This window comes from Nyctibius grandis, chromosome 1 (assembly GCF_013368605.1).
Source record: "Nyctibius grandis isolate bNycGra1 chromosome 1, bNycGra1.pri, whole genome shotgun sequence".
NCBI lineage: Eukaryota > Metazoa > Chordata > Aves > Nyctibiiformes > Nyctibiidae > Nyctibius > Nyctibius grandis.
In genome coordinates this window covers 56,869,617-56,881,559 of record NC_090658.1, presented here as the reverse complement: position 1 = coordinate 56,881,559, position 11,943 = coordinate 56,869,617, and the positions used below count along the sequence as shown (strand labels likewise).

Below are 11,943 nucleotides of genomic sequence, written 5' to 3'. Positions count from 1 at the left end.
ATGACTAGAAGGCATTAGTAAAAAATGTGGCTAAGTTGGACCAGAGAGAACCAAGGTTTGGAAAATTCAAAGTACAGGCGAGAGGAAGGTGACGCAAGCGAGTGGTATTTAAAGAAAAGCCATTTTGGAGCGTTAAAGCACTAGAGCAATTGACTTACGCTGTACTACAAATCACCCCACACAATAAATGCTAACAACAAATCAAACCCTTTGAGTGTCAACAAGCTTCCCCTCTCTCCTCAAAACAGAGTTTTAGTAAGAAAGCACCAATCAGCCCCGCTGGGAAAATGCTCTCTGTAAAGTATCCGAGACTTGCACCTCGGATGGTTGTATCGAAACGCTTAATACCGAGCAATGAGCACTCCTTCTAGAACAACGAGCTCCTATTAGCAGATCACCAAACAAAACATCAGGAATGCCCAGAAAGTTTTATTATTTTCCATTTAAAAAAATCCGAACGATTGTTCAGTTAAAAGAGTGGAAGCTGTCCAGAAGCAGGCATTTCACAAGACTTCTCCCCGTCAGAATCCTTCGAGGGAACAACACACGGAGAAAGAGCAGGGACCAGGAGCACGGAGGGCCGCAGCCGCCAACGCTCCCCGTACTCACACGGGCAACTCCTCGGACCTTCCCGCGGGCGCAGGGGCAGTCCAGCGGTGCCGGGCTCGGCCTCGGCGGGCAGGCCGGCCACCTCAGCGGAGCCCAGCGGGGCCGCCACCGCGCCCCGCACGGAGTGGCGGCCTCTGCGCTGCCTCCGCTCGCTCCCGCCGACCCGCTCCTACGGCACACCGCCCCGGTGCCGGGTCTGGGGCCGGGGCCGGGGCCGGGGCCGGGACCCGGGCGGGGCGGGCTAGGACTCGTCGGGCTTGTCGGCGGGCGGCCCGCAGGGCTGCAGCATCTTCTCCATGAGGTTGAAGCGGACGCGCGCCTTGCTCTCGTTCTCGGCGATGGCGAAGTAGTTGAGCAGGTCAAAGTGGCCCATGTAGGAGCAGTAGGAGTCCCGGTGCTGGTTCACCAGCCACTCCCACTTGGTGGTGTCGGCGTGGCCCGTCCCGATGTACTTGGACTGCAGGTGCTCCAGCTGGCTGTGGATGGTGTACCGGTCCGTCATGGCGGCGCCGCGCGAAATGGACACCGGAACTGACGTACCCTCACGCCAGGAACCGTTTCCGCCCCTCCGGCCGGGGCGCAGCGACTCTTTTCGCAGCCCGGGCACCGGCTGTTTGCGGCCCCGCCGCCCCCTCTCCGCGGAAATTAAAACAAAAACCCGCAGGAGCACAGCGCTTTCCTGCCGCGGGGCACGAGTGCAGCGCGTCCGCCGGCGGGAAGGAGCGCGCATGCGCGCCCCGCAGGGCATGACGGGAGTTGTAGTCTTGGCCCCGCCGGGCCCACGGCCGCCGGTGCCGGCCCGCCCCGCCCGTGCCGCCGAGCGGGCACAGCGGCACCCTGGGGGTGCAGCTTCGGGGCGCCGCGTGTCCCAGCGCCTGGCGTTGTCTCTGTATAAACTGCATCTCGGCTTTGCTTCCCGAACAGGTGGCGCGGGGAGCCTGGCTCTGCGGAAAGGAACGGCTGCCAGAAACAGCCAGGAGGTGCCGGGAGCAGCCCGAGGCACCCCGTGTCGGTAGCTAGGCCTGCGCTCGGTTGGAGGGGGGCGCCGCGCTTCTCGTGGTGATGTCGTACAAGAAGTCCGTGTAGAGAAAGGCTGAAGAAGCGCAGAGCGTTTGCGGGGCCTCCCAGAACACGCGGTCCGGTGAGGTCGGGCCTGTGACCCGCAGCTGAGGAGCAGTACTGCAGGCCCCGTCCCCGCTCCTGTGTAAGGAGCAGAGCTCCTGGTGACTTTTCCCCAGGCAGGCTTTGCAGCTCAGCAGGGCCAAGAGATTTCTGCCAAAATCAAGTATTACTGTTGAAAAAGATTTTTTGACGGCGCAGGTAGTATTTTATGCGAATGTTAAACTCACAAGCAGATATGAAAACCACAGAAATTATAAATTGCATTGCCTGTCAAAGCGGAGCTTGAAATAAATTTTATCATCCACCAAATAAGTAGTCTTTCTTCCCCAGCTCTCTTCAAGAGCTTACATAACGTTAAGTTTAAAATGCATGAAATGATTCATGCTTTCATATGATAGTAGTGTTTTTAATTACTTGTTTTAAAATAGGAAAGACACGTTGCCAGAAATTTTCCAATAGGACACTGAGCTATTTCTTCTTGTCCGTGCAAATGCCCTGTAGTCAAAAGAAATCCACAGAAATGTTCTTTGAAAACCCGGATGATTCTAAGCCCCTTGTTTAAAAGCGAGCATCTTATAAAACCAAGCCCACAGAAAGCAACGTCAAAACAATGTCCTGAAGTGTCCTTACCCTTTAGTGCAAAGAAATAAATGAGGACTATATTTTTTTATTATTATTGTTATTATTATTTTTACAAGGATCTGTTGAGTCATTGCTATCAACGCTTACCTAGCAGGAAGCAGTTTTACCCAGCTGGATGTAGCAGTTGCATTCTGTGGTTGCTTCCAGAGACCCAAGAGAGAAAAAAACCAAACAAACAGATACAGCTCCTCAGGAGTTTCTACATGTACTGGTATATAGAAAGACAAAACCAGACATACTCTGAACATGAGAAAGCTGTAATTTCTTTTTAAAATGGTATCTTTATAAAGAGCAGGACAGTATGAAGGACACTAACTTTTGATAGATGTTCAGTGACAACACAGTGACACGTAGGGCTGATCTCAGAGTTGTTTTCAAATTGTCATCTTGGAAACTCTAAGCCAGGTGATTTATTGATTAAAATAATCAATCAGTCTTCAGAGTAGAAAAGATCTCCAGAAGCTTATCGATCTCTTGCAGCTGTTGCAGGGGTTTCTAGAGGTAATAGCTGCATTAAACCAAGCAGGTGTTAGAGTTCTAGTGCAAAAAAACCACCCTGGAAGGGAAGTGTAAACCTGAAATTTTCAGCGAGCTTGACAGTGGGCCAGATTAAAACACTGCATTCAGGCATCCAGAGCTCTGGGAAAGTATGTACCAAAACTTCACTCTGTATTGGGTTTGATCAAAAACTCCTCTGAGAGTACCACACAAGCTTACCAATACTAGCCAGAAAAAATAGGTAGTAAAATTACCAGCCAACGGGCAAGTAACAGATATTTACAAGTAATTACCTACTTCAAGTTTCACTTGAAAAATACAAAGTTTCAGCTGCTAGCTTTGAAGCATTACATTCGATTATATTCACTTTATCTTCTTCTTCCACACAAAAATAAAATGTCCTTGGGCCTTGTTTTCCTCATTAGGTCCATGCAAAATGGATGCCTGCACTTGGGCACTTTCATTTCTAGTTGAGGAATACTAAGTGACTAGGGAGAGGAAGAGGATGTAAGTAAGTACGCGTGTGTGCACAGATGCAGATTTATATAGAGAGAATTATCACTCAGTGGTAATATGCTTGTGCAATTAGGATTCCTAAATGTGGTGGGTTGACCCTGGCCGGGTGTCAGGTGCCCTCCAAAGGCACTCTTAGCACTCCCCCTCTTCAGCAGGACAGGGGAGAGAAAATGTAATGAAAGGCTCATGGGTCGAGATAAGGACAGGGAGAGATCACTCAGTGATTACCGTCACAGGCAAAGCAGACTTGACCTGGGGAAAATTAATTTAATTTATTACCAATCAAATCAGAGTAGGATAATGAGAAATAAAACCAAATCTTAAAACACCTTCCCCCCACCCCTCCCTTCTCCCCGAGCTCAACTGCACTCCCAATTTTCTCTACCTCCTCCCCACCAGCAGCGCAGAGGGACAGGGAATGAAGGTTGCGGTCAGTTCATCACACGTCTCTGCCATTCCTTCCTCCTCAGGGGGAGGACTCCTCACACTCTCCCCTGCTCCAGCGTGGGGTCCCTCCTACGGGAGACAGTCCTCCACAAGCTTTTCCAACGTGAGTCCTTCCCACAGACTGCAGTTCTTCATGAACTGCTCCAGCATGGGTCCCTTCCATGGGGTGCAGATCTTCAGGAACAGACTGCTCCAGCGTGGGTCCCCCACAGAGTCACAAGTCCTGCCAGCAAACCTGCTCCAGCGTGGGCTCCTCTCTCCACAGGTCCTGCCAGGAGCCTGCTCCAGCACGGGCTTCTCACAGGGTCACAACCTCCCTCGGGGACATCCACCTGCTCCACCGTGGACCTCCATGGGCTGCCGGGGCACAGCCTGCCTCACCATGGTCTTCACCAAGGGCTGCAGGGGAATCTGCTCCGGCACCTGGAGCACCTCCTTCCCTCCTTCTTCACTGACCTTGGTGTCTGCAGGGCTGTTTCTCTCACATATTCTCACTCCTCTCTTCGGCTGCAATTGCTGTTGTGTAGTTATTTTTCCCCCTACTTAAATACGTTATCACAGAGGTGCTACCACTGTTGCTGATGGGCTCGGCCTTGGCCAGTGGCAGGTCCATCTTGGAGCCGGCTGGTGACATGGGGGAAGCTTCTAGCAGCTTCTCACAGAAGCCACCCCTGTAGCCCTCTAGCTACCAAAACCTTGCCACTCAAACCCAATACACTGAATAATTTAACATTTTAGGAGGCTTCAAGGTTTTTGTACTGAATACCATTAAATATAATTATCAGAATATTTTATATTTGTCTTGGTCTCTGAAGTGATGTTGATAAATAATTAGTGTCTGTAACCTATGCTTACTTATGGAAATCACATATATTTTTTGATTTAAGTGCCGAAATAATCTACTTGGAGGTTAAAGCCGTATCACTTCAAGCCAAGTTTCAAACGTCCGAGCCGCCGGGAGCGTGCCATGAACGGCAGCGGCCACTGGATGTCAGGGTTGGACCTGCGTAAATTCTTCTTCCATAAAACGGCAGTAGGTGGTTCCTCCTCCAAAATAGAAAGAGGGTAGAGGAGGCCGCTGGACCAACAAAGACAGAGTGATAGTGTCTGTCCACTGCAAGGTATAACCGAGTTTTTAAATTTTCTACTGACTCCTCGGGTACAAGAGTGAAGACATAAATACCCCACACATAAGGGGATGCAAGGATTTTGATAGATAAATCCAACACACACCCCAGAAAGACGATAAAATGGAGAGGTGTGCCATTTTTTTTCAGAAATTCCTCTGTTCTTCACTATATTGGTTTATCCTACAAATACAATTTCAGAGAAAAAAAAAAAGTTTGAGATTGCATTAGCCTGGAAAGAATGGTGCTAGAAAATAAATAATGATAAGAAATTAATGTCTTTATGTGGGAAATGACTTTTTTTGTTAAAAGTATGCATTTCTTTAAAAATATTTTGCTTCTGCTGTAACAGGGTTCTTAAATCATTATTTACAGAGGTCACATTACCGCTTAGCAATTTTAGGCTGCAAAAATTACCTTTCTTTAATTGCATGGTCTTTTTTTCCCTCAAATTTCCCATGTCATCACATGCATTGCAAAGCCTTTTTGTAATGTATGCAGTTTCTCAAATGCTGTTACAGCCAACCAACATTAACAGCCTCCAGAAGCCCTTATTTTGGCCCTGTAACAGGTGGAACATCTTTTTACTACTTTTCTCAGAGATCCTGTGAAAAGCTTTTTTCAAAAGTAAGTCGCTCTCTTCACCTTGTTTTGCATAAGCTCCTCTAATTTCTTTTCCTTGCAGTCAGAATTGTGATTCTGCTCCAGTGTAAGAATAGGCCTTCACACCGCAACCACCTGCAGCTTTTGGGGCTGCTTCTGAGATGGAGGAAATACAGTCCCTGCGAGCATGGTTAGGTTTTAAACTTTCTTCCACCACTAGAAACTATGTTTTGCTATTGCTTTGATTTTATAGTGTGTAAATAAACATCTGAAAGCTTCTCTTAGGGTTGTGCAGCTGATTCTTTGCCAAAGCTGTCAGATAAGAAGAATATGGAATAAAAAAAGGGGAAAATAAACAATACTGTATATCCTACCATTGAAAGCATACACTTTAAGCTGCTGTGTACTCATGTTCCTGTCTGGAAAAGGAAATCATATTATTTTAAATCATACTGCAACTGGAGAAATTCACTGCTGAAAAATTATCTTAGCCTGAGGTTCAGGACAGGCATCATCTAGTATCAGGCAGTGCCACACTTCGGCTTCGATATGTTACGGTATATCAAAATTTGGGACAGGAGGCTGTTGTACTGAGTGATTTGCAGCTTGCAGAAATAAAATGTTGGATTGAAAATCAGCTCTTTTAAATGTCAGTTTCAACATTTTTAGAATATTTTTGTTTTGGTTTTGTTGCATCATATGCCACCAGAGTTATGCGTTAAGCTTTATTAAAACTCCCTAAAGCATTTCTAAAATAATGTATTCTATAGTACACTGTTGTTGCATGATGACAGAGTGAAAACGTAAAGGTCCTGATCAGGTTAATTGACCCTGTGTTAAACCCTTCTCTATCAAACTGAGTAGATCTGTGACCTGCACTAATGGTCCCTTACGTAGGAGCTGCTTATGGAGCACAAAGATTCGGTCTAGTAGCTTCACACTCCATCGCTTGCTTGTGAATATTACCATGACGCGCTACTCCTTCTTCTGAATACGTTTGAATAACAGCTACATGCCTTAGGTGTGCACCACAATTTAATTAGCTTAATTTAGATGCCATTGAGAATTTCCTCGTGTGGTGTAGGAGCACCCAAAAAGTAGAGCCACAGTAGGGGTCACTAGCACGGCATGTACAGATGAGACTCCGAAATGATGTGGTGATCTGAGAAATGTGGAGCAGAGGGAGAAGATGGAGGACTTCTACCAAGAGCACAGTGGAGGTCTGGGAGAGGCAGCTCTCACTTGCTCTTTAGAGGGAAGTTCTCTATTCCAAAGCCATCACTTTGAAAATAAAAGCCCCTCCACTAATGAGATTAGTTACTGCTTCAGCTCTAAAAATGGAGCTAATAATAGTCTGCAAGGAGAATTGAAATTGCTTCTGTCCACATACATTTTTGTAATGGGAAAGGTTTGTTCTTGTCATGCATTTTGAAATAAAATGAAGTAATAATAGTAAACACAACAAAACTAGGGAAGACTACAGGACTATCCAAGATGCAGCTATATTCTGCCCATGCTTTTCTTTGTGTGTCTTCCCTTCATTCACCCCAGATAAACTGCTGCAGCTAATACAGCTATTAATTGCGTTCAATAAGGTATAGGAAAGTAGCAATGATGAAAGATACACCTTTAAATAGGCCCTAGAGAAGGTATCAGAAACGTACATGAGTTTAAATTAGAAGAAATTGATTCGACCATTGAGTAGCTCTGTATATCATATCACTGTCTTCTTTCTATGTGCAGGGAAGAGTAAGGACAGAGGAGGTGACTTTCCTTTTTTTAAATCTGACTCTTGAAGCTGCTTAATGCAGCTGTTTCTTTTTTTATCTGCCACATAAGTATCACGTTTTAAAAATACTGATTTCTTCAGAACGGTACTTAAAAATGTTCTGTACAAGGAAGCCTATCGGTAACCACCCTTTTCCCCCTCCAGCTTCCCCCCTACACACACATGCACAAGTATTCATCATTTCACCTCCTGCTCTGCAGTAAGCATGGAGCACATTGGTTTCATCATCCTTATCTCAACAAAAATATATTGTCTGTATTCTGCACAAGGGCAAAACTCATCTGTTAATGCACAGCGAGTCATTTCATAAAAATAAAAAATAAGAAGTAGTAGCAGGAGAAGTATGGAGCCACTGATATCAGGGTGTGATCAACTCATCTATTTGGGGTGTGTTGTACTAATTCATGGTATGAAATTTCAGGCTGTGGATTGCTTGTGGGGCAGACAGCAAAGGAGAGAGGGGGCAGCAGTGGATATTTAGGAAATCAGCATCACTACAGAAGGAAGAATATAACCGTTTCTTCCATGCATCTCTAGGAAAAGGCAAACCAGTAACTGCCAGTTAAATGCTTGTTTCTCAACTTGCGTTGGGAACTTCCTCATTTGAAATAAGAAGTGTACATGAGCCTCTTGCATTTACAGTAAAAGTAAAGCTTTCACTCAGAAGGCTATGCAATGTATCTCACTTTCAGCTTTATCAAAGTATTGTTGTTTACTACATTTAAGGCAGATAGAACATAATTTTTCACAACAAGCACCATAGAGAAATGTATATGTTCAAAGCACAGCTCTTGATAACTCATGATAAATGTCTTCTTGCTTGCTGGCTTCATTCTTGGGAATGTCGTCTTTGTCACAACCTGGAAATTGTTTAATTCACCAGATCCTCAAAATAAAAAAGTAAACCCAGAGTGTTGAGACTTGGCAAGGAATAAGCCACTGGAAGCAAGGTATTTATAGTCAGGATTGGGCAATGTTAGTAATATATGATGATAGCCATCCCATCTATGCATTTTGGCGTGTGATTTGAGAGATTGAAAGAGAATTGTTGATTTTGGAAAGCAAACATATGCAAGGAGAATAGCAGAAATATGTTACCTGTTTTAGATTGTAATATTTCTCCCCACCTCCACAGCACCATGTGCACTGAGAAACTGGACAAAATTGAAAAAACTACTGGAGAAAGTGCTGTCAAACCCAAGCACTCAGAAATCACCTGAACCTTGAATTTTTAAGTAAGCTTTTAAAATGGTGATTTTTTTGCTTTTGTTTTTAAGTAACATATATTGTTTGCTTTCTTTTTTTTTCTTTTGCATTTTGAGATTCTGTATTTCACTTAGTTTGTATTTGCTTTTCTCCATAAATGTTTGAAAGTATTTATTTGTGTGATGTCTGAAGGTACTTAGTTTTAGAAAATTAAAGCTGAAATTCTCACATGCTCAAATGGTTGCAGGGACAGAAGCTTTAAGAAAAGCACCAGTCACTGTGAAAACTGTCGGCGCTGGGGTTGTGATCTAGAGCCCCAACAGGACGTGCGTAGATCGTGTAGAAGGCAGCTGATGCATCTCTCAGAACAGACAATTTGGTATTTGCATACAACTGTGTATTGAAACCCATTTTTGACGTTTTGGAAAAGCCTTCAGTATGAAGTTAAAACAGTTGCAAACTGTAACTCTCTGTTCCCTTTTCCCTATCTTTTTCAGCCTCATGTAACTTAATGACAAGCTCCTCTTGGCTAAGGCATTCTCCTACAGAGTTTGTACTGCAGTTCAGTCAGCGGGGTCTCATTTGTGGCCTCACAGTGGGATTATTGTAATACCAACTAATGTGGCTATTGGTGAGGTTCACCTCTGGGCATGGGCATAAAGACACGTGGTTTTGAACAGGACTAATGGGATATATTTCTTACAGGCAGAGAGAGGTTTTTATATGCAGCCTAGAGGTTCTGTCAGTAGGTGCTAAGATTCAGGTATTTCAAGTGCTAAGACCATTGGCAACAGTCTTTCATACTTGGCACCTCAAAAGGACCAAGCCTGAAGGGTAAGGAAAGATTATTGTTGGTTCCAGATGTGCCAGCAAAAAAAGTCGGCATTCCAGGAAGCGGCTGGGGCAGAGATTCCCGTGCCCACATGTGCATGAGTCTGTGACTGCCTGTAACTGGCATGACACCTCCACCCTTGTCATATTCTAAAATGTAGAAAATTATTTGTAACCCTTGAAAGAAAACTCAAAGACAATTAAAGAAATTCATTCTGAACTACAATTGCAATTACAGCAAGTTGCCGGATAATTTTTATAAGCAAGGGATGAACACACAACAGTAGCAACAGATGCTATGGGAAAGAAAATCTAATCTCTTTTAGTTAAAGGACCATGAACACCGATCAGCATAATCCCATGACAGCTTTTCTCTCCCCCATTTAATTAGTTCCTTGTGTGAAGATGAGCTGAAGATTATTCTCCTTTAAAATGTGTTTACTCTGTCTCACATAGGTAACTGCACACAGAATAAAGGCTCCACAATCTTTTCCACACCATGGCTGCCTGCTGAATTTATCACTGTGAAAAGGGCTGCTCTGACTCAGCTGCAGAACTGATTTGTCTTGTCAGTGGAGAACAGACTTGTGTAGATGCTGAGTCACAAACTTGCTTGCATAATTGGAAGGGTAAAACAAGCTTGTCGAGTGACTCAATTTGCAATTTGATACTCATCTCATTCCCAAATACATATGCACCTGTATTTTGGGATAGCAGGGATAGTTAAATACAGTTTGAATCATTTCAGTGGTACCCATGGAATGTCTCCTTCTGAAATGCTCTGCTGTTGAGTTCTCTCTCCCATAACCCCTGGGATCTGACCAACTGTTTCGTCCTTCACACAGGGGAAAAAAAAAAATCTGTGTTTTCCTTCACTACTAAAACCAGTCACTGTTACTATCCTAACAGATCCTCACATGGAGCTTAAGTCAAAAACCCAGCATCAGTGCTTTTCACCTTTTTTAAGGGACTATTATTACCCTATTTAAAGGACTTAGCAATAAAGTATTTCCAATGGTAAGTTAGGGTGAGGAAAGAAGGTGGATCTTTTGTGTATGTGTAGAATTCCAAAACTGTGGCATAGAAATTATAAGCCAAAATCTTCCTGCAGATGTAGGTATATTGTTTTGACTGCTGTTTTGGGGAGAAAAAAATGGCCTTTTAGCTCAGAATATCTGATGCTCAAGAGGAATTAGAAAAAACTCGGTTGCATTGAGAGAGAGTAGTTTGTCCAATGCTCTGTCAGCCAAAGAAACAGAAGCATGTAACTGTGCTTTAAGAAAAAGCTAGCCATAAATCTAGAGAAAAAAATAGTGTTGAGAGCAGTCATCTACTTTATGGATGTCATTGTTTCCTTTATAAAACATATTAGGAAGTGCAATAGTCTTTCTTCTGAGAACTGTATAGTATCCTACAAGCACTAACTTGATGGCTGTACTAAGAAAGGAAAATACTAGCCTAATCAAACAGACGAGGACGTTGACACAAGTAGCAATGAACTGCCTTGCCAGAAGCCCCCCACTGAACTGGTGGCAGAGCAGGCTCCTTGCTAGCGCTGCACTGTGCCCATCACCCAGCTCTGCCTCCAGCTCTCCCTGAAGATTTTTCACTGACTCAGCTCAGCACATCATCTCTAGGTGAGACTTGTTTATGACCGTAATGGTTTGCTTTGGGTACACTAGCCCTTTGGAAAATTTTATTGTCAGTTAAGTTTCTGTTTCCTCCTACGTCCTTGAGCAGAGTCGGAGCTGAGCCCACATTCACGCTGACACATTTCTCACCCTTCTCACACTGTGGGCCGTGGAGCTCCTCTGAGAGATGCATTTTGATTTGTATGCAGAAATAGTTGTATGTTTAACTCCAACGAGTTCTATCACTTTCATAGCAAATCTGAAAATTTTCATTTTCTTACCCAAACCAAAATGAAGCTCTGTTTGCCCAGGATGAGCCAGGGTGGTGGGGGGAGTGGTGCACCTGAATACACTTTTAAAGTACTTCTACCAATATGCTCCATACAAAAAACAACTTGTACATTGGCTCTGACAATACCTTTTCACCTGCTTGAATGCAGCCTCCACCTCAGAAACCCCACAGCTATTCGTTATTATGGGGCTGTCTCAAGGCAGAGGTCCCCTTCAACCTCTTTTTTACAGTTTTCTCCTGAATGTTATTAATGGCTTGAGAAAGAAACAGACTTCAGGCTTAAACAGACCTTTGGTAGTAGTTTTTTTCTAAGACAGGTACTCTAACAAAGGCACGCTAGTGCAAACCTTGTCTTATAGATGTGTGGTAGTACAGGGTTTGGATTGCTACACCTGTATCTGGGTGCAAACCCCTACTTCCCCAAGGTTTGGGGCATCAGAGTTGGGATTTTTGGATCAGCTCATTAGAAAGCTGGGACAATCACAAGTCTGGTTGTGATTTGCAGTTGTGAATTCTGGGGACTAGTTTGGGCTTGCCTCTAGCATCTGGGAAGCATTTCATCAAAAATACATTTTGTAACTGCCAAAGCCAGCTGCCAGAGCATTTGTGTAATTAATTTCATTTTGCTTT

General features: G+C 44.3%; 1 protein-coding gene across 1 annotated transcript; it reads right to left on the bottom strand.

Annotated features, from left to right (window-relative positions):
• Positions 1-409: 409 nt before the first annotated feature.
• SF3B5 (splicing factor 3b subunit 5) lies at positions 410-1,265 on the bottom strand. The gene has a single exon (XM_068407005.1). It carries the CDS (start codon positions 1,109-1,111, stop codon positions 851-853), a length of 261 nt encoding a protein of 86 aa, XP_068263106.1. The 5' UTR covers positions 1,112-1,265; the 3' UTR covers positions 410-850.
• Positions 1,266-11,943: the final 10,678 nt, after the last annotated feature.